The 23,436-nt window shown below is 36.2% G+C and overlaps 1 protein-coding gene across 2 annotated transcripts; it reads left to right on the top strand.

Moving 5' to 3' along the window:
- Positions 1-42: 42 nt before the first annotated feature.
- LOC306845952 (myomesin-1-like) lies at positions 43-23,388 on the top strand. Of its 2 annotated transcripts, XM_079378973.1 has the most exons (38): positions 43-201; positions 871-1,073; positions 4,214-4,336; positions 4,629-4,806; positions 5,013-5,170; positions 5,263-5,355; positions 5,570-5,658; positions 6,704-6,742; positions 6,939-7,100; positions 7,267-7,428; positions 8,640-8,781; positions 8,855-9,054; positions 9,170-9,226; positions 9,978-10,102; positions 10,188-10,371; positions 11,176-11,350; positions 11,499-11,620; positions 14,095-14,291; positions 14,430-14,556; positions 15,463-15,638; positions 15,914-16,028; positions 16,135-16,291; positions 16,469-16,575; positions 16,818-16,862; positions 16,966-17,102; positions 17,209-17,353; positions 17,912-17,971; positions 18,046-18,113; positions 18,219-18,344; positions 19,219-19,290; positions 19,533-19,620; positions 20,127-20,165; positions 20,313-20,418; positions 20,632-20,795; positions 21,023-21,059; positions 21,316-21,338; positions 21,594-21,649; positions 21,741-23,388. In XM_079378973.1, exons 1-38 carry the CDS (start codon positions 124-126, stop codon positions 21,996-21,998), a joined length of 4,593 nt encoding a protein of 1,530 aa, XP_079235099.1. In that variant the 5' UTR covers positions 43-123; the 3' UTR covers positions 21,999-23,388. The 2 variants fall into 2 exon arrangements, with proteins under 2 accessions (XP_079235099.1, XP_079235100.1); XM_079378974.1 differs by lacking the exon at positions 19,219-19,290.
- The last annotated feature ends 48 nt before the right edge of the window (positions 23,389-23,436 follow it).

Genomic DNA, 23,436 nt, shown 5'->3' with positions numbered 1-23,436 from the left:
GTTAGGGTCTATATTTAACAGACCTAGTGGCCATACAAGGTCGTGGCTGGACGCTGCAATCTGCAGAGTGACAGCATTATTTTTGTTCAGTGAAGTCCCGTCCTGTCGGCTGCCCCATACCCCATGTGCCTGGATTTTCACTGGCTTCTCATTTTTTTGGAGTTTGCCCCTTCTTCTTTTTGCAAAAGCAACTTTAACTTGGTAAGTGACTTTGTATTTCTAATTGACACTAGGCCTGACCCAAATAAAGAAAGTAGTGTGTTAAAGTCATCCAATTGTTTGTAACAGCTTAGCCTACATTTATCAATTAGTTACCATCACAACAGACAAAACTAGTTGCTCATATAATTGTATGGTGTCTGACATTAGACTTTGAATATAGGAAACTATTTCATTTTTGCTGTTGTGATATTAAGTCAATCTAGTTATTTATGTCCTTTTAATTTGAACAAGAATGTGTCAGTTACTATTTTCGGAACAGTAAACAAACATACATTGACAAATATCTTGGATATGTGTGTTGGCCCATACAGTGTTTCTGAAAAATAACAAAGTAAGCTGAATAGTGGACTTCACACTCTCAGGAAAAGTATGTATTTAGGCACAGCTTTCGACTGGGGCAGTACCCATAAAGCAATATCAATGTACCTTATTTACCACCAAATATTCAGAGTAATACCTAAAGGGTACACATTACTAAGGTCCCTTTAAGCTTACTGCCCCAGTGACAAGCTGCTATACCCTCTAAGGCCATCAAGTTTTTGCACTTTTTTTTTCTGACCATGTATATTCATGATTAAAATTGTGTTTGGAGTCAGGTGTTGTTTTTTTGTGCATTTGAATTAACATTCATTGGGAATTGTACTTGAGACTGCAAGCGGAGAGAGAAAGGGGTCCTTGGGCCGATCTAAAAAGCACCTCAGGATGTCAGAATCCTTAAAACTACAAAAGGAACAGCAGCAACGGGACCTTGAGACGCGCTATGAGAGCAGCTATCACCAAGGCTCCCTATCATCTGTTAGCCGCAAGTCTTATGCTGCTTATGTGAGCAGCAGCAGCAGCAGCAGCCATGGGTAAGAGGACATAGGGGACATTGTCCCTGTGCTCATGCTGCCCTGAAGAATGGCCCCTGTAGAGCAACCCCCTCACAAGCGCTGCTTTTTAGATACCAGTGATTTATAACACATTCCATGCTGCTTACTTGAAAATGTGTGCAACATATAAAGTGCCTACATTATAACCCTTTCATTATAACCTTATTATGTTTGTTTCCTTTAAAACAGATCACCAAAGTACCTCTTAAAATCTGTGTCGTTTTTGTGTTGGAAATTACAATCCTTTCCGTTTCACTAATGTTACAAAGAACAAAGAAAGCTGATGCATTTTCTTTCATTATCTGTTATCCATTTCATTTTGTGATGACCGCAAATTACATCGGAGCTTATTGCAATAACAAAACAATAACTATGACCAATGACAACATAGATTCTAAAATCAAGTCATCTACAAAAAGACTTTGTTTTTCTATGGTATATGAGATATGTGTTTTCATTTTTATAGTTGGATAGTTTTGAGTAAATAGACAAACTTTTTCTCTATAGACACACGTATAAACATTTCAAACGATGCTTTTGTAGAAGCTTTAAGTCAGTATAATTTAAGTTTAATTTTTAAGGTGTTTAAGCCAAATTCCTGTTGAATAACTTAACTTCAGCATCACTTCACCAATCAGAGAAGTTGCTGTTGCCATGGGAATGAATATTGCTTCTAAAGTGCTCAGCAGTGACTACATACTCCCGTGCCACAAAGCAGATTTGCCTTGCGCTTATATATTGTATAGATCTGTATCTGATTGTACAAACAGATGCACTGCCTCACACTCAATTCATTGGTTGAGCAAATGTTGCTGTGTCTGACTGATTCTCACTCTGTTTACACTATAATTAGTTTGTAATACTGTGATTTATCTCTTTGCTAGTTGTTTTGGTTCATAGCTTATAACTTTTTATTGAATATATTTTTTAATCCTAACGCATGGAAACAAATACTTGTAAAAAAAATAAGCCAGTTGAGTGTGCTGTGGCTGTTGGGCTTTCTTGATGCTTATAGCCATTGGAACTATGTTTATAAATACAGGTCAGAATCCTTTGTTATAGAGGAACATATGTGCTGTTGAGGACTCCATGATGCCATGACCCTGTGGCTGGAAGAATTTGAGCCTCTGTGGGAGTGAGCCAAGGTTATTAATGGTCTTAGAGATTATTTATGGTAACTGAAACTTGAAATCACAGTAGTTGAGTTGGACTGTAACTGTACATGAACTCTATATCACTTTGCTGCTTGAGGTGGCTTAATGAGATAATTCATGCAAAAATGAAAATTCTGTCATTATTAACTCCTTTGTTTCGTTTCAAGCCTATATGATTTTCTTTCTTTTTTGGGGCATAAAATAAGACATTTTGAGATTGGTTCCCAACTATCTTCAAAATGTCTTATTTTGTGTTCCACAGAAGAAAGAAAGTGATGCAGGCTTGTAATGACATAGTGCTAAATGATGAAATAATTTTATTTTTCTTGAGCTATCTGTTTAAAGGGTTAGTTCACCCAAAAATGAAAATTATATTATTAATTACTCACCGTCATGTTGTTCCTAAGATCTTCATTCATCTTTGGAACACAAATAAAGATATTTTTGATGAAATCCGAGAGCTTTCTGACCCTGCATATACAGCAACTCAACTTAAACGTTCAAGGGCCATAAAGATAGTAAGGATGCGTTGCGTTGTGGTACTATCATGACCGCGTGTTCAAGACTGACAAGGAAGAGAAGAAATTGTTGCATAAAGTCATTATTTTAGTATTCTTTGCGCACAAAAAATATTATCGTAGCTTCATAAAATTATGGTTGAACCACTGATATTACATGAACTACTTTAACAATGTCAGAAAGCTCTTGGATTTCAACAAAAATAACTTAATTTGTGTTCTGAAGATGAACGAAGGTCTTGTGGATTTGGAACGACATGAGAGTGAGTAATTAATGACACGCTGTAAAAAGTGATAAGTTGACTTAACTTAAAAAAAATTGAGGAAACCCCTTGCCTTAAAATGATCAAGTAAATAATAATTAAAAAAATACGTTAAGTGAATTGTCAAGTCAACTTATCACTTTTTACAGTGAAGAATTTTCATTTTTGGGTGAACTATCCATTTAAGGTAGAACAGTATTCGAGCTCTCAGAAATCTCAGAAAAAAAGAAGTTCTATTATTTGGCAGTTATGACAATTTATTAGTGTTTCTGATGGTTGTTATTTGTGCAGAAATTGGCACATGTATGCTTTGAATATGGCGGACCAAACCCTGACATGGTTAATTGTAAAATGTTCCTGACAGCAATTTTGAATGGTTCTGAAAGTATTTAAATATTTCTGGCATGAATTAACTGTTATAATCTTCACATTTACTCTTGTACTGTTTAGCCTATAGTTGTTCAAGAGAATAATTAGCAAAATATGCACTTTGTATTATTGTATTACGTATGAAACAATCCACAGATGGCTTGGAAGCCACTGTAATCCCAAAATATTTTGTAACAGTGTAAGAGATAAAAGGATCAGCCTCTCAAATAGCAGACAGAGCTCTATGTTTTATCTATAAATCAGTCCAAAGCCCATAATGCTGGTGGCAGTTGTGAGTGACTGTCAGGATCATATGCATACTAAACGGTTTATCTCTGGCTGACATGGCATTTCAAGTAATGTTTGTTTCCAGCTGGTCATGATCTTTCTTGATCGCAATTAACAAAACTGTAACAAGGATGATGTGCACACACACAGTAACAATATCCTGGAGTAGTGTATATTGATTTAATTGCTTTTTCTAAAGTGCTGCTTATTTCAGGCTTTTTCATATATTTTTTAATAAATGCTTAATATGATGCTAATATTCTCTGCTAATATTTACTTTCCACTAACACACTAAGACTGACTTTTAAGTGGCTCGGTTCCATCCTATTCCATTAACCCTGCTGAAATACTGAAGTTTTTGTTCCATTAGCGTTAGGAAGATTTAAGGAAAAAAATAAATGGAACTGACATTTTATGATGGAATAATGGAATAAAGTGTTTTCAGTCATATACAAAATCTTTGATGCATTTTGCCATATAATCCAACTGTGTGTTTGTTGGTGTTGTTGATATTCACTGTTGTTTAGGTACAAGATTTCAAAGAAGGAGAAGAAACTGAGCAGTCTCTCTAAGAAAGAAAAGCGCTCGTACCTGGCTGTGGACAAAGAAGACGAGATCATTGGATACGTTGTGCCAGTCTTCAGAAGCAGGTGACTGCATAGTTTGCAAGTTTTAATAATTTTGTTGTGTGTGTGTGTGTTTCAGTTTAGTTTTTTATTTAGTTTCAGTTGACTATATTAAACCTGACTGAAAATTGTCATCGTCTATCCTTCATGTCTATGAAACTCATTAGACCTTTTTTAAGTTAAGTCAGGAGTTGATCCTATGTCCCTTTGCTGACTAATTAAAAGCTGTATGTCTATGCTAACATGGTTCTCATATGTCAGACAGTATTAGTCCATATTGAGTCAGGCTGTTCATTAACTTAATCTTTTCCATTAGTCATTTGGCTACCCAGGATCTGATGGAGACTCAGGAGGAGGTGAAGGAGGAGGGTGTGGGGTATGTCGTCATGAGGAACCTGTTCTCTAGAGAGACCGACTTCAAGATGAGAACTGTGAAGAAGTCCAGAGAGACCAGTTTGAGAGAGTCTGCTGAACGCCTGGCTCTGAGCAGGAAGGTTTGACCTAAAATGTTTAACGAGATGCTTACGTAAAACATTGTGCCTTTAACTGTTAAAAAAGTTTGGTGCAACTTTTTGTATCCCAAAACTGTGTATTGAGGCTTATTGTAACAGAAGTTAGTCACACTAACTGTTCCAGCATTGTCAGTATATGTATGACTGTTTTATCTTAGGGACCTAATTTATGTTGTTTTTTACACAAGATGCATGAGAAAGAAGAATTCCAAAAGAAGATGAATCCAGACAGTTTGACTCACCCCCCAGAGTTCATCGTGAAACCACGTGGCCAGACCGTGTGGGAGGGGAAGAGTGTGACACTGCACTGCACGGTTGCCGGATGGCCCAAACCCCGCGTGGCCTGGTCAGAATCACTTCAACTCCAGCAGTACTGGATAGAAATAATCATTAAACCTAGTTTTAATTTAACTCTGTTCTGTTTCCCTAACTTTTCAGGTATAAAAACAATGTTTTAATTGATGCTAAGTCTCACCCTGAGAAATACTTCACAGAGAGCCAATACAACATGCATTCTCTGGAAATCAAGAAGTAAAGAAAGTTTTTATTTGTTTAATAATGTTTGTGAAAGTTTGTTTGTGCTTCTTTATTATATTGCACTAAATATCTGGGATGATTTCATTTCTTAGTAATATCAGATGCATGGAAAAGAAAAACATTAAAGGCATGACTGTTATTTTTTATTGAAAATGATATATTATATAACTACTGTATATTATATTAAAATTATTCTTGTGGGTTGCAGTTGTTATTTTAGCGACACTGCTGAGTACCAAATTTCTGCACTTAATGTGAAGGGAGAAAGTTCTGCGTTTGCCCCTGTCATTATTAAAAGTGAGTATTTCACTTTTTTTAAATGGATTTCAAATCTTGAATCATTTTTGAATAATGTTTTGCATGTGCTCAAAATCAAACTGTTGTGTATTGATGGCTCAGATCTGGCCTTCAAAAAATAAGAAGCAAATAATGACGATTGGATTGAACATATTTTATTAACCTATTTTAGAAATTATATATGTGACCCTGGACCACAAAACCAGTCATAAGTAGCACGGGTATATTTGTAGCAATAGCCAAAAATACATTGTATGGGTCAAAATTATCAATGTTTCTTTTATGCCAAAAATCATTGGGATATTAAGTAAAGATCATGTTCCATTAAGATATTTTGTAAATTTCCTACCATAAATATATCAAAACGTAATTTTTGAGTAGTAACATGCATTGCTAAGAATTTCATTTGGACAACTTTAAAGGCGATTTTCTCAATATATAGATTTATTTGCATCCTTAGGTTCCTAATTTTCAAATAGTTGTATCTTGGCCAAATATTGTCCTATCCTAACAAACATACATCAATGGAAAGCTTATTTATTCAGCTTTCAGATGACGTATAAATCTCAATTTCCGAAAATTGACCCTTATGGCTAGTTTTGTGGTCCAGGGTCACATATATTTTTTAGTTAATGAAGGACATAATTAAGGGGTCATCTGCAGCACAGGCATAAGTTGTACTCACATTCTACTGAATGTAGAAACTGTGCTTTATACTTGTGTGTAAGCCACTCTGCTCTGGTTCTACAGCTGCTGTCCTCTTGACGTTCTATTTTAAGGCCCTTACAGAACCTCAGTTTGCCCTGTGTTATTCTAGAGCATCTTTCCACTGCCTCTGCACAGACTAATGCTATGAAATATCTTGACTGGGTCTTTATTATTTAATATTGTTTGATGATCATGTACACCAAGGTCGACTGGAATATTTAAAGAGAAGCAGTTGGTTCTATTTGCAATGCATCATGCAGTTATGCAGTTTCATTATACGTTTTTTCACTTAGAATACACTAAAAAGTTCATTTGCATTTTCATTCTAATTCTAAAGGATTCAAAGAAGGAGAAGAGGTGACTGAAAGAAGACCCCGTAAGTTTCCTATACCATATAATTCTCTTTTATTCTCACTCATATAAAGCACATAAGTGTATATGAGTACAAATGTAATGTTTTGGTCTTTACAATAAATTGTATGGCTAATTTATGTATGGCTAGTTTCTTCATTTGAATGTGTATAATAACAATTATTTGACCTTTAAGCTGTTTCTATTCATATTCCGCTCAGATGGTTTCAGCCCTGAATATGGTGTGACCTTCAACACTACCATCATTGACAAGTTTGAAGTTTCTTTTGGCCGTGAGGGAGAGACCATGAGTTTGGGCTGTACAGTCATTGTCTACCCCACTGTGAAACGCTACCAGCCAGAGATAGTGTGGTACAGAAATGGTAAGTATGACTGCATTGCAAAGTGCATTTTAAAAAAGCCACTTACAGATTTACTGAAGCATAAGTCAACATCTCCTTACCATTGTCCTCCTCTGTGCTCTTTATATGCAGTAGCTATTAATTAAAGTGCAGTTTACAGTCTATAATGATACATTTTCTTTATCAGGTGTCACCTTGTCACCTTCTAAGTGGGTGCACATGCATTGGAGTGGTGAACGAGCCACTTTGACCCTTGTGCATCTGAACAAAGAAGATGAGGGTCTCTACACTCTGCGTGTCAACACCAAGTCAGGCTTCGACACCCACTCTGCCTATGTGTTTGTCAGAGGTGAGACCTGTCTGTGTGCTTGTGCCGAGTACTCATAAGTTTGAAGGCAATGTCTAATTGTCCTTGCACAAGCTGTGTGCACTGTAGCTTTAAGAGTTAGCACACGTATTAGGTTTCTCTCTGGGAATGCTGCTTCTATCTTTGGTTGATGGCACTAAAGGCAGCCAGTGTGACGTACAAAGTTACACTATCGTTCAAAAGTTTGGGGTCAGTAACATTTTTTTTAAAGAAATGAATACATTTATTCATCAAGGATGCATTAAACTGATCAAAAGTGACATTAAACGCAATTTAAAAAGATTTCTATTTCAAATAAATTCTTTATATATCAAAGAATCCTGAAAAAAGGTGTCATGGTTTCCACAAAAAGAATAATAATAATAATAATAAGAGCATTAATATGAAATGTTTCTTGAGCAACAATGATTTCTGAAGGATAATGTGACACTAAAGACTAAAGTAATGACTGCTGAAAATTCACCTTTGCTATCACAGGAATAAATTAAAAAAGTAAAATAAATAAAACATGAAATAATATATAATTGTATTTAATAATATTTAATAATATTATTGTTTTACTGTATTTTTCATCAAATAAATGCAATAAACAAGCTTTTTTAAAAACACTAATTAAACACAATTAAGTACATAAAATCATTAATAAAATGTTAATATTTAACAGTTTTATTTATTTATACAGTGCAAAGCTACCTGAAAAACTATGTTCAAGTGCACCGAGGGCAAAAGCTGCTTTAAACGCAAAGGATGGTCACACCAAAAGTAGTTAATAGAAGTTAAGAAAATCTATTTGACATTAATTTTTAACAGCATCATCAATTTACAGCATTTTTACGCAAGTGCCTAAAACTTTTAACAGTACTTTAGCTTTGCAGGTAGGTTTCTTGAAGCCTCTTGGAGACGTTGCCACAGTTCGTCTGGATTTAGTCTGTCTCAGTTTGTTCAAATCAATTTTTTTGATTTTAGGCTTGTTGTTAGCTTGTGAATGATATAAAATAAATGTTTTTAAAAAGTATTTGTTTTTGACATCATCTCATAAGCCCTTGAGGCTTACATGATGAGATCATTAAAACCCTTCCTAAGTTAAGAGAGAGCTGAAATTAGCTAGCTGTGTTCTGTGCTGTCATGTATCTTACTTTGCCATAATTAGATGTGGCAGCAGGGTGCAAATCAAGCTGACTTGTGTGTATCAGATGCTGATGTGGAGGAGGAGGGGGTTCCTGTTGCTCCTCTTGATGTGCGTTGTCATGACCCTAATAAAGACTATGTGGTTGTTACCTGGAAGCAGCCAGCAGTGGAGGGTAGCAGTTCCATCATTGGCTACTTCATTGACAGGTGAGTCATATGCCATCAGCAATGAGACCATAGAGCTCACATCAGTGCTCATCATCTAAATATTTCTTTACAGGTTGGAGGTGGGCACTCATCATTGGACCCAGTGTAATGACACTCCAGTGAAATATGCCCGTTTTCCTGTCACTGGGCTTATTGAGAGCCGTTCCTACACCTTTAGGGTCCGAGCCCTCAACAATTCTGGTGTGAGCTGTCCGTCCCGGGCCTCTGACCCTGTAGTTGCCATGGATCCATCAGACCGTGCCCGCCTTAGAGGTGAAGGATAAATGAAAAAGACTAAAGTACAAAGAATTAAAACTGAAGAACAAAGCCAATCAGTTTTGCTTATGAGAATACGTATGTTTGTTTGTTTGTTTGTTTTTTTCCACAGCTGGTCCCTCAGCTCCATGGACTGGAATGATCAAATTCACTGAGGAAGACCCCACAGGTAAAATAATACAATAACTTGACTACTGTTCAAAAGTTTGTGGTTTGTAAAATATTTTTGTTAATTTATTATGTTTTTAAAAGAAGTCTTATGCTCAACAAGTCTGCATTTATATAGCCGCATTAATACAGTCAAAACTGTAACATTTTTAATTATTTTTTATAATTTAAAATAACTGTTTACCATTTGAATATATTTTAAAATACAGCTCATTCCTGTGATGACAAAGCTGAATTTTCAGCATCGTTACTCCAGTCTTCAGTGATCCTTCAGACAAAATAATTTTAACATGCTGATTTGGTGCTCAAGAAACATTTCTTATTAAAAACAGGAATATTTGTTCAAAAGAACAGTATTTATTTTAAATGGAAATTTTTTGTAACACTTTAAATGTCTTTACTGTCACTTTTGACCAATTTAATGAGTCTTTGAATAAAAGTACTGATTTATTTTTAATCTTACTGACCTCAAACTTTTGAACAGTAGTGGTAATTATTTAAATAATACAGAAAATTCTAATTATTTGTTTTAAATTCCTCAGGTAAATCTAGGCATCGCAGCATTATAATGGATGTTATAAAAATGGATATTCATTTATAGATTTTCTTGCATTTAACAGTTTTATTAAATTATTAACTAAAGATTGACTTGAAGTTAAGGGTTAATGACAGCAAAGACAATCAAAATGTAAAAATAGAGGGGAAATAATGTGTGGAGATCACGGCAGCATCGTTTCTCTTGTCTCTTTCAGTGGGGGTGGTTCCTGGTCCACCTACTGACCTTGCTGTCACTGAGGCTACTAAGAGTTACGTGGTACTGAGCTGGAAGCCACCCATCCAGAGAGGACATGAGGGTGTCATGTATTATGTGGAGAAGGTGAGGCAGAATGTAAACAGTATAAAGTATTTGATCACCCCTTAAATAAGTTTAATATATTTGAGCCTAACAAGTCCGTTCTCAGTGCTTGGTGGGTACAGATACATGGCAGAGGGTGAACACCGGGATGCCAGTGAAGTCCCCCCGCTTTGCCCTGTTCGACCTTGCTGAGGGCAAATCCTACAGCTTCCGTGTCCGTAGCTGCAACTCTGCTGGAGTTGCAGAGCCATCGGAAGAAACTGGGGCGACTACTGTGGGAGACAGATTGGGTGAGCATTAGCACTTGACACAAAAACAGAAAATGGGTTAGTGACACATGTTCTGAATTGCAATACAGAGAGTATGTTTCAAGATTTCTGTGACAAGTGCCTCAAAGGGGTTCTAATCCTATGTGGCATGAATTTGGGATGAGACAAGCAGTATCAGTTCAGGAAAGTACCATTCAAACGTTTGGGGTCATTAATGTTTTATTAATATTTTTATTCTAGCAAGGACACATTAAATTGATCAAAAATGTCAGTAAAGACATGTTACAAAATATTTCTCTTAAAAATGTCTATTCATTAAAGTATCCTGAAGAAATGTGTCATGGTTTCCACAAAATAAATAAGCAGCACAACTCTTTTCAACATTGATCAGTATATTCAGTATATTAGAATGATTTCTGAAGAATCACGTGACACTGGACTAGAGTAATGTCTGCTAAAAAAAAATTCAGCTTTGCCATTACAGGAAAAAATTACATTTTAAAATATCTTAAAACATAAAACTGTTCTTTTAAATTGCAAAAATGTTTCACAATATTAATGTTTTTTACTTAAGTTTTGATAATAAATAAAAGCAGTTATGGTGAGCATAAGAGACGTCTTTCAAAAATATAAAACTTACCAACCTTTCCAACTTTTGAATGGTAATGTATGTCTACACAGAGAAATGTTTTATTTCAAAATAACAAGGTTTTTCATGATAGGCATGATCCTGTAAATATAAGTGTGAGTATGGCTTGCCTTGAAATCATATGAACCCCATTCTTTGTCTTTTATTTTATATATTTTTATTGTTGTTGTTTTTAGACCTGCCCTCTGTCCCAGGGCCTGTTATTCCCATCAGAAACACTGACACGTCTGTGGTTGTGTGCTGGGGGGCATCTAAGGAGGTTAAGAATTTGGTGGGCTATTACATCGAGGTCAGCATCAATGGCAGTGGCGTGTGGGTTCCCTGTAACAACAAACCAGTCAAAGGCACTAGGTATGTCAATCAGGAAAACTGCTATAAATGTGCATTGTTATTAAAACTACAGATATTTTTCTAATGAATTACAATAAAGCAGTTTATATAGATATTTATATCAAGCTGTTATTATGTAACTGGTCATAACGTGTGTTCTGGTGTGCAGGTTTGTGTGCCACGGTCTGAACACTTCGGACAAATGCGTGTTTAGGGTGAAGGCTGTGAACGCTGCAGGATACAGTGGAAGCAGTGCCGAATCTGAGGCCTGCATTGTACAAGCAAGCATTGGTGAGTATTCCTGTCTACAGCAGAAGCCTTGAAACTTTTTCAGGCCAAGATTGGACCCTATATAGAGACTGAACAGGTATAACTAACAAGTAGCATGGCCTGTAATGTACATACTTAATTATGTGTTCATCACAGAACTGTTAAAATAGTCATCATATTCTTTTTTTAATTTGAAACAATTAAATATTTTTCTGAACTTTAGGTTTTGTTCAAATGAAAAGGATAGTTCACCCACAAATTAAAATTCTGTCAACATTTAATCACTGTCTACTTGTTCCAAACCTGTATTAGTTTAAACACAAAAGAAGATATTTTGAAGAATGTTGGTGAACAAACAGCTGACGGTAGCCATTGACGTCTATAGTATTTTTTATCCATTTCTTTTGAACTGCTTGGTTACCAACATTCTTCAAAGTATCTTTTGTGTTCAACAGAGGACAGAAACTCATACAGGTTTGGAACAACTTGAGGGTGAGTAAATGATGACAGCAGTGTCGTTTTTGGGTCAACGTTCCCTTTAATTTGAACCATGTGTGTAAGGCATCCAGTGTGTAGATTTCTTGTTGTCTATTGTAGCTTTGGGAACGAAACCATTAAAAAGCATTTCATATCTGTGATTCATTCTTTCCCTGATGTGTGCCAGCACTTAACACCGTACTGTCCTTGACCAGTACAAAACCAGCCTCCAGATTCACTCTATATGTGCATTACCCTCTCACTTAGCTTTCAGTGCCATTGAAAAGTCACCATTATACTGTTTATAATGGCTGTGCAATTCAAACTTTGCATACCTCAGAAGCTAAAAACATAAAGCCTGCATGCTGCATGAACATCTTATTAAAGCGAGACCTGCCTCTGCATGCCCTGCCTTGCTATCAGAACTCCTTTAATTCCCTCAGAAACACAGTCATTACCTGAGTGTATCCTGCGTGACACAAACATCCAGGTACTAAGATTAACAAAGCAGCCATGTGAAAGAGACAATAGGGGTATCTCGTTAACTATCCCAGACTGCAGAATGCACGTTGACTGAAAATCAGACAGTGTGCCTCTGTCATGCAGGTGTGTCTGTGCTGCGTGTCTGTTTGCTGAATAACTGCAGGGTGTGTAATGCAAATCTGTGCATGAGCTGGATGGGTGGTAGAACAAGCTGAGCAAAGGTCATCCTTCGTCCTGAGCACAGTGAGTATAGACCTGTTCAGACTGTGATGAATCTATGTATCATTATGTGTCATGGACAGGTGGATGTATCTTGGGCACAATGGTCATTTTTTAAAATGGTAATTTTCTGCTAACAAATGCTCTTAAAGGACAATATTTTTTTTTTAAATTTGGACTAAATGTTATAGAATAAAACAAAAAATGTTATGTCATTTTATTCAAACACGTACCCATATAGTAAATCCAGAGAAAATAATCATTTTTCAGTTGTCTATGTATATATATATATATAGAGAGAGACCACTATTACCACTATTTATTTATTTAAATTTAGCATGATTTTATTTTCAAAACAATTAAGCACATTTTTACGGTGGCCGAGAGAGCTCAACGCGCTGCAACTTCAGAAAACACATGCAAATAGAAAAAGCAACAGCAAATCAAGAAAACATCTTCATCAGTTTGACAGCAGGTGGTGCGAATACTCACAACACAAACAAATAAAGAAACACACTGCAAATGCTCACAGTACAACTAATTACATTTTATTTGCAGTGCGTTTCTTTGTTTGCTTGTGTCTATCTATCTATCTATCTATCTATCTATCTATCTATCTATCTATCTATCTATCTATCTATCTATCTATCTATCTATCTATCTATCTATCTATCTATCTATCTATCTATCTATCTATCTATCTATCTATCTCTCTCTCTGTCTGTCTCTCTCTCTCTCTCTCTCTCTCTCTATATATATATATATATATACTGTATATAATATTTGTTTTACAATTTAAAAAAATCTGTTTTTCACATTACAGCAGGCTAGAACAGACTTGATTTTTGTGAAAATGTCACAATTTGAAAAAACTTTTTAAAAACTTAGTTATAATTTTTATTTTTTTCTACTGAATTTGTGGTTGCATTTAACCTAGACAGCATATGATATTTAACAGGATTTTTGTTTTCTAACAAAAACCTTTAATTACCTGTAATAACCTGCTTGCTTACTGACTGTTTGTCTGCAGAGTCTGAACAACATGAAAATGTTGTGAAGTTATTATTTTGACTTTGCATTGTTCAATAAAATGCAGAATGTGTTTGAAGTAGCATGATTTTGTATTAAGATCACATAACAGCTCAATTTCAGGTCATCAGACTTTGATATGCTGATGTCCTACTATGAAGATACACAACAGATCTTGTGCTCTTTCAAGAAGAGAATGTGCTTTAATTCTTTGTTTGGGTAATAGATGTAAAACTACCAATGTTTGAATGTTTTTTTGGGCTAAACTATGTCTTGTCTTTCTGTAGCCGTCCCAAGCCCTCCGACCGGTGTGACCCTGCAGGAGAGGGTCCGTGACTACATGGTGCTGGGCTGGCAAGCTCCTGCTAAAACTGGTGGAGCCGACATCAGAGGTTACTACCTGGACTACAGAACAGTGAAGGATGGAGTCGCAAGCAAGTGGCATGAAATTAACCTCCAGGCAGTCACTAGCACATCTTATAAAGTAGGTCATGATACCACAGTTTTTTTAGTTTTATAAAATGAAAAACTTTGATAAAGTTAAAAATTATGCTCACAATGTGCACAGTGCTGAAGACGTATTTGAATAACTGTTGTCCCTATTCCTGTCCCATTGACTTAGGTGACAGATCTGAAGGAAAACGTATTCTACCAGTTCCAGGTGCGTGCAGTCAATCGGGCTGGTATTAGTGAATCCTCCATACCCACTGTCCCCTTGGAGTGCAAGGAATGGACTGTGGCTGTTCCAGGTAAACCAGTCAGCATATATGTCAGGCAATGAGACTTTTATAGACGTTTAATATCCTTGTTTAAATGAGTATATGGGAGAGATTATAATGGGGAGGAGACAGACCACTCCTAGGAAAATGATCAAGTAGGCATCAAGGAGAAGAAATCATAATGCTCAATATGATATATGAGCTAGAGGAGTGTAAATTGCCTTTTTGAGTTAGTTTACTCTATAACAGTGGTTGCTAACTTTTTTTTACTCCAAGGCCCCTTTTTGTTCACACCAGTATTCAAGGCCAGCTAACTTTTCCAGCTGTTCAATATTTAATAAATTAGGATTAAGAAATAAAAAAGGAAGAAGGATAATAATTTTAATATTTTTTTTTTCTCCAGAATTTCTGCCCAATAAAATATTTTAGAGCTTGGCATAACTGGAAAAAATGACCTTATCCAAATGACCAAGATTTTATTTGTTACCTGCTTTAGAAATCACACTTTTAAAATTTGCCTCATACGTCCATGTTTTCAAGCCTTCGGGAATGCCTTTTCTTTATAAAAAACAAACAAACAAAACAAACAAACATTATTTGTGCTTATTTTAATACTTGTTTTTTCTTATTTTAAATCTTTTTACATTTTGATTTGTTAAAAATTTGTCAGGTCTTGAGCCCACTTTGGAAGTTAATTTTATTGCTGATTTTACATAAATACATATTTAAAAATGTTATTGAAATGTAGACATAATTTACATTCTTAGGATTGAAAGAGGCTATCCTGCCTATTAACTATTTAAGGTGCTGATTTGCCACTGAAGGTACTTGGGTTCAATTTAGTCAAAAATAATCACAGGTTTTTTGTCCATTTTACCTGCGGTGATGGATCACGGGTGTTTCTCTGTGTGCATTTTACCTTTTTAACAAACCCAGGCCCTCCTCATGGCCTCCGTGTCCAGGAGGTGCGTAAAAACTCTATGGTGCTTCTGTGGGAACCACCTACATTCAATGGCCGCAGTCCTGTTACTGGATATTATGTGGACTATAAGGAAGAGAATGGCAAATGGAGATGTGTCCAAGAGAGATCCACAAAAAATACTTACATGAAGGTAATAAATGAGTTTTCTTTTTTGTTCTCACAGTTTAGTCATTTATTTTTTACTGTATGTAGCTCAAGTTCTGTTTTTAGAAAGAAGACAGAACTGTTCCCATGGCTGAATTGCAAACCAATTTCCTAGAACTGGCTTTTATTTTTTAATTATGTTTTTTATGTTTCTTTATTTTTTAGTTGTTATTTAGTTGACATTTAGTTGTTATTCAAAAAAGAGAAAGAACAAAATGTCAGAGGGCGTTTACTCATACTAGTTTTCTTTGTTTGATAAAGGTAACTGGTCTCCAAGAGGGTGCTTCCTACAGGCTGCGTGTCCATGCTAAGAATCTGGCAGGTGTTGGTGGACCTTCAAAGGCAACTGATGCAATTTTAGCTGAGACCCGCCCTGGTGAGATTTTATTCATGGTCATGGATACTGCTGTGTGGTAGAGGAAAACATCTGTCACTCACCACCTGCACTTCTAATTTTGTTACCCATGTTGGGTTCTCCTCAGGAACCAATGAGATTGTGGTGGATGTGGACGACGATGGTGTGATCTCTCTGATCTTTGAGTGCTCCGATCTTAAAGAGAACTCTCAGTTTGTGTGGTCTAAAAACTATGAGGCCTTCACTGACACTTCTCGTCTCACCATTCAGACTGCTGGTGGCAGGTAAGTTGACTTCTGAAATAATACAGTCATGCAGAGTAAGTTTCAGTAACTTTCATATTTTGTTGAGATTGACTGTTTTTATGTTTGGATACCCAATAACCGTCATGTAAAGAAATAGATGTGTAAGTGATTTGTGTGTATTACTGTTGACAGAACCATTCATTTACATTTATTTAGGTCCAGAGCCGTCTTTAATGACCCATCATTGGAAGACTTGGGCACTTACTCCTGTTTTGTGACCAACACTGATGGTATCTCTGCCAGCTACTCACTCACTGAGGAGGGTGAGTCACTTTCTTTTAATCTGTGGTGATATTCCATCCCATTACATTTCTTTGAGTGACGTTCATGCTTAAGATGGGAAAACATGGAGATTACTACTTCTTAATGTCAACTGAGAGTACAGCAGCTGCCGATTCCTTTTCCATAAACAACAAATAATTCACGTCAATAATCTGTTTTCTCGTAGAAAGCTTACATGTTGTAAGCTTTGTTGATTGCATGCAATGTTGTTTACTTTTTGTAGGACTTATGCGCTTGTTGGACATCAGCCATGACCACCAGTTCCCCAGTAAGTGGTTTATCTAGACTTTTATATAGTATAGTCAGTATGCATACTTAATATGCACCAGTCAGTAGGTTGTTATATATTAATCGTGAGCAATTTTCTGCAGTAATTCCCTTCAAAAGTGAAATGGCCATTGAGCTGCAGGAGAAGGGCCGTGTGCGTTTCTGGGCCGAAGTTGCCAAGTTCACTTCTAACTGCCAAGTGGAGTATGTGTTCAATGATAATATCATCCATGAAGGAAAGGTAAGACATATCAGAACATTTTAGCTCCAGTGGACTTCGCAAACTAGCATTAATTATCATGTAAACTTAGAAAGCATACATGATGGGTTTTTTTTGTCAAACTCAGAAGTACACAATGAACTTTAACAAAACCACTGGCATTATTGAGATGTTCATGGACTCACTGGAAGTTACTGATGAAGGAACCTTCACATTCAACCTTGTTGATGGCAAAGCAACTGGTCGCACCAGTTTAGTGCTTATTGGAGAAGGTGAGGTCATATTTAATTTTTTTAATTTTTTTATTAACTTTAGTATTCCTACAGCTTAATGGTACAAGCTCTCTGTCCAGGAGTCTGAATCCACTAGTTAAAATAATTTTATTTCATAAATCATTTTTTTGTAAATTAAAAAATCATATTTTTTCTGTTACTCATTTTTCACTCATAATTTCGAGTAAATAATAATTATTATTATTAACAATCTTAACGTATTAAGTCTTAACGTATTTCTCATTCCTTTTACATCATAACTTTTGTTTGTTATTAAATCATTTCAAATTAGATTTTGACTGTATATTTGTGTTCAACCACTAGTACATCTCACTAGTACAGCAGCCTAACAGAGCTTTATATCAGTATGTCCTTTAGAGGGCAGAAGAGTACCGTTTATAACTCCAAATCCAAATGAACTAGACAGGTGGGGTGACAAGAAATGTGTTTTGTTATCTAGCTCAGGGGAATGCTTATGAATGGACTCAAAACTCAAAATAAGCTGTATTCTGCGCGCTTTGATCATTGACTTCTATTTTTAATAATGTTGTTTTACAGAGTTTGCTGAGCTTCAGAAGAAATCTGAGTTTGAGAGAGCAGAGTGGGTCAGAAGGCAAGGTACGCTGTCTGTATTGTTTGCGTTAAATCACATTTTAGTTGTTGAATGTCTAAAAATATTCTCAAACACACAGGTCCTCACTTTGTGGAGTATCTCAGTTTCGAGGTCACTCCAGAATGTGATGTGAATCTGAAATGCAAGGTAAGGCTCTAGGAATCAAAGATGGGAACATGAAACCGTCTGTCAATGCCTCAGGTTGAAAAGATACTTGTTAAAATCCCTTTTTCCATCTTTCTCCTGCTATAGGTTGGAAACATCAAACCTGCCACTGAGATTGCCTGGTTTAAGGATGGAATTGAGATTGAAGAGGATGATGAGGATGCTAAAAAAATCAGAAAATCTGATGAAGTGTTGATCTTTGACATTGGCAAGGTCAGACTTGGTCGGGCAATGATAAGGATGTGTTCGAGCTGGGATTCCAGCATCTGTATGATTATTATAACAAATGCATTTTTGCTGAATGCAGTATTACACATACGCTACAGGCTTTGCTACGCTAAAAGCCACTTTCCTCTCTGACACACGGACCCATAAATGATGAGAGATTTGCATAGTACTGAAGAATATGTTTCTTTTCTTTATTCCTTTAGACTTGAGATATACGTTATTTTTTATTATATCTCAAAAGCCTTCCTGAAAAGTAATAGTGTTTAAAATCAGCATGAAATGAAAATGTACTTTCTTAATACATGCTCCTGTTCTTATTGTGCTTGATTCATCCATATTTTTTCAATGAAAAAATGGTCTTCGTAATCTTTTATCCACATTTAATAACTTGCTCTGCCGCTAAAATGCCTTTCATTTTCGTCCGACATCACCTACGTTGGAAAAATAGCTGCTTAGGCTATGCCCTGAGCTTTGAATGGACAGGATGCAAAACCTATTCAATCATTTATAACATTTATCAACATTTATGTCCATATATCATAAATATATGATTCTTCCGTGTGTGAACCTTGGTTTTTAAAGGAAGCCATTTCCTGAATTCAATCAGATTTGGATGGCAGCTTTGTAAAGTAATGCAAATGGTCATATTATGTGCAATTTGACCTCCGTTTTGTAATATTAATGGGTTATAAATATTGAAAGCCATCCTAGTTTGTCTGAATTCATCTACCAATAAGGTGCCAGTCCAGCTGGACTGAGAGAGGGGTGGATTTAATGCATGCTGCAGAAGAGGGGAAAACTCCCTTGCCACTCCAGTAGTGGGCGCTGGCATTAACTGCAATGTTTGTTTGATTCACAGCTTGTTATTAAGAGCGAAAAGGCACAACGGAAAAAGAAACCAGCAACCGAAGAAAGCCCAAGCAAGCCAAAAGTCTGGAGCTTTGATTTATAAGTTGCCATCAGTGTCAATATGTTGTTATTTGTGATGGTGCTGTCTTTTCCTCTCTTACTCTGTTGGCCTGCAGCATCCTCTGCAGGAGAAAAGCTTGGCTTTTCGGTCTTTCCTGTTTCGTTTATTTCAGTGTTGTTCAAAAAATGTTTTAACTTCTTATTCGTATTGATAAAACTAGTGCCCCGTGTCTATGCCTCACTGTTCCCACAATTCCCCAACAGATTTCAAAGAAAGATGCAGGAGTATATGAGGTTAAACTGAAGGATGAAAGAGGAAAGGACAAAACTTTGCTGAACCTGACAGATGCAGGTAGGAACCACTTTGTCAAGGGGCCTGATCAAAATTCATAATTTAAGGATTGGCATCCTTGCAGTTGAGATGGAATTTGCATCTCACAGGATGTTGAATTGGAATTTGAATTGGTTGTGGAATTGACTGATTTGCAATTCAAAGAAATTCAGCACAGACATACAACAGAATTTCATTAGTCCAGCACAGAAACAAAAGCAGAAAAACAACTGCTTTTGGTGTTTTGCTTGTTTCGCTCTATATGAAGACTTATTTAAAGAACTTATTTATCTTATATTTAATTATTAATTACAGAAATTTGTAACGGACACACATACATATTTAATATGCAATTTAGGCTTCATGTTGAAAAGTTAAATATATAATTTTTATTCTTTGAATTTATATGTCAATAAATTCTGATTTAAAACAACTCGCCTATCAGTAAATGCTTATTTAATTGTTTTATCTTTTTTTCGATCAACAGGCTATTTAAATATGAATATTATCCATTTCTTTCCTAACAGGTTATCAAGCAGTGCTGAATGAAGTATTTAGAGTTATTGGTGAGTGTCATGCCATCAGTCCTTCACCACTCAGCGTTATTGAATGTACAGTAACATGATGCTCCATTAGGAATGTGCTCTCATGCATTCGAATCCGATCAGTGCATGTCATGTAATTTTCATGCCTTTCTTTCTCTGTTCTTGTAGCCAATTCTTCAACCGAGCTCAAGGTTATGAGCACAGAACACGGAATCATTCTGTACTCATTCGTTGTACACTATATTGAAGATCAACGTGTTGGCTGGCTTCACAAGTAGGCATCCTGGCACCCTTCTCTGTCTACCAGTGTGTGGGGGCTGTTTTAATGGGACTTCAGTGTCACATTAGCCACATTGAAACCGTTTCAAACTAAATTTCTTCCCAAAACTAATACAATCCAAATGTTTGCCAATTTGTTTACTCACTGTACAGTCTCACCATGGCCAATGACCTTGTGTGTTGCCCCTTTGCTTCTAACTGGTTTTAGAGAATCAAAGATCTCCCATTCAGACAGAGTGCAGTGTGGAGTCACCGGAGAACAGCTGTGGCTCAAAATTAACGAGCCCACCGAGAAAGATAAGGGCAAATATGCCATTGATATCTTCGATGGTACAGGCAGCGTCAAGAGAGTTCTTGACCTGTCAGGACAAGGTAAGAGCTCAGGTGTTCCAACACAAGCGACCTGGCAGTACTTCTGCATTCATTAGACATATTGTGAACTTTTGTTGAAGTTTACAGTATTTATTAAAGTTTACTGTTTATTTTTTTGATAATATATATTTTTTAAATTTTTATACATATTCCATAAAAGGTAATACCAGGTACGTATATGTTTTTCTTTTTTAAATTATTTATCCCTCTGTCATTCCATTACATAGTATGGGAGGAAGCATTTGAAGAATTCAAGAGGCTGAAGTAAGTTTAAACTAATGAAAATCTTCATATCCTACTAATGTAACAAGGATTTGTTCATTTTCTACTTTTTTATGGTCAAGACCTCCTTGCATAAGCTATCAGAATAATACTAAAATAGACCACCCATGAGTGCGTCACAGTAGGCTTGCAGTGAAGCATTTCCTGATATTGAAAAGTGTGAGAAGCATGTATCACCTTTGGAGCCACTATTTAAAGACCGAAATAACAGCATGTTTATCTGTCTTTCCTTCCTCAGGGCGGCAGCCATAGCAGAGAGAAGTAAGTGATTGTCTATGCTGTTATAATTGTGCTCAGACAGTGTGTACAGATTCACAATGTCATTCCATAAAAGCAATCCAATTTGAATGTTTCAGTTGCAGAATTATTATTCTGTGTTCAGTAGATGAAATTAATATGCTTGAACAAACATTTCAGACTCATTCATTTCTTTAGAGAGAACAGATATTGATTTGGTTCATTGCATATTAAAACTTCTTGAAGCTGCAGCTTATTAAATGGTTTGTGTATTTGTAGACCGTGCTCGAGTGGTCGGCGGCCTGCCCGATGTAGTCACCATTCAGGAGGGCAAGGTAATACAATCGATCATATATGTGCATCATATTTTGTGAAGAGTTTATTGATAATGTGGTCTGACATTTTATCCCTCCTCACCCTTTTCAGTCCCTCAACCTCACTGGCAACATATGGGGTGATCCTGTTCCTGAGGTCAGCTGGGTGAAGAATGATAAACCGCTGTTGTCTGGCGATCCCTACACACTGAAGTTTGAACACGGCAAGTTTGCCAGCATCACCATCGCTGCTGTTACAACCGTCGACTCAGGCAAATACGCCCTGGTGGTGAAGAACAAGTATGGCACAGAGGCGGCAGAGTTTACCGTCAGTGTCTACATCCCAGAGGATGAAGCAGCGAAGGAGTAAAGACGCACAGAGGGAAAGAGGGGTTTAACAGATGACCAGTATACCTTCCAAAGCATTTTAATTCAAAACATGCCCACCCAACGTGCAATGTTGTATTTTCCCTTAAATAAACATTTAAATAAACATAATTTTCCTTATGTGAGCGATATAAGCTTCTAGGCTGTTCACACTATACTTAACACAGGGTTTAAAGAGATAGTTCGTCCAAAAATCTCAATTCTGTCATCATTTAGTCACCTCCAAGCTGCTGAACACAAACCATTTTGAAGAATGTTGGTAACCATTTGACGGTAGCCATTGGCTTCCATAGTATTTTTTTTTTATACTGCCAATGTCAGTGGCTACCGTCCACTGTTTGGTTACCAATTGTGTGCATGAGGGGGCTTGGCCCAGCCACTTTGGTCCTTGTGCCCCCCACCCCATAGTTTGTATGGGCTGGTGCCAAATCTGGTTACGAACATTCTTCAAAATATTTTTTTTCTGGGTTTGGAACAACTTTAGAATGAGTATATAATGACAATTCTAATTTTGGGGTGAAATCTCCCTTTAACATATTTTTAATTCTGAGTTAAATCTACTGTAATCCATTTCAGTATTTCACATTTGTCATTTTGAATTTGGGGAGCGAGGTTATGAGGCCTTGCTGCCCTTTTGACTTCAAAACTATACGGTGTGAATTGCTAACCCAGGCTAATATATGAACTGTATGAAAAAGTAAACATTGAGGTGTTAACCTTAAAACTGTGGTACCATGGGTATTTCTTATGTATAGGCCTTATAAAATATGTCTTAAAAGATATCTTAATCTTGGGTTTAAAATTTTTTGCAAAGCCCATTAAGCAAATGAAGTATATGCATCTCATTGCTTTATGTAACTGCAGGTAATAAAGACACTTGGGTATAACAATATTAACATGTTTTGAATTAAAAAGCTTTGAGTCTTGCTTTATTTTTAAGCATAAACTGGAACATTAGAATGTATCTTAACTGTTGTCTCATTTTAATTTTAATTGGTTGTGTAGTTTCCGGTGTCAATCTACTGCTTTGTGAAAAAAAATCTAATTTAACAGTTGACAACAATGTGATTTGGTAAATCCTTTCTTGAAAAAAATATATTTCTGGATAATCTCACTTTTTTGTAGTTTTATGATTTATTGTTGTATGTCTGCTGAATCTTGCTTAATGCATTTTGTGTTTTTATCTGTAAACATATAAACATAGTAAAGTCAGTTGGCACTGTTACAAGGCAATTTAATTTGTGCAGGTTCTTTAGATAACATAGACACAGTTATTGTTAAGGCTTTGCTGTTTTGTACTCATATCAGCTGACACAGATCTTAATCAGAAAACAGTCAGTGCTATGCAATAAATTTAAAACCCCTTGCAATGCAGAAAATGTGTTTGACTTGAGTGTAAGGACCTGCACTGTGTGCATAAT

The sequence above is a fragment of the Barbus barbus genome, assembly GCF_936440315.1.
Source record: "Barbus barbus genome assembly, chromosome: 26".
In the NCBI taxonomy this organism is placed as follows: Eukaryota; Metazoa; Chordata; class Actinopteri; order Cypriniformes; family Cyprinidae; genus Barbus; species Barbus barbus.
This window is presented reverse-complemented; position numbering and strand designations above follow the sequence as displayed.

Coding starts and splice junctions, on each gene's coding strand:
- LOC306845952 (XM_079378973.1), top strand. CDS start 124: ATGTGCCTGGATTTTCACTGGCTTCTCATTTTTTTGGAGTTTGCCCCT. Junction 17,354..17,911: donor TTTAGTGCTTATTGGAGAAG/GTGAGGTCATAT, acceptor GTTGTTTTACAG/AGTTTGCTGAGCTTCAGAAG. Junction 18,345..19,218: donor TGATCTTTGACATTGGCAAG/GTCAGACTTGGT, acceptor TTTGATTCACAG/CTTGTTATTAAGAGCGAAAA.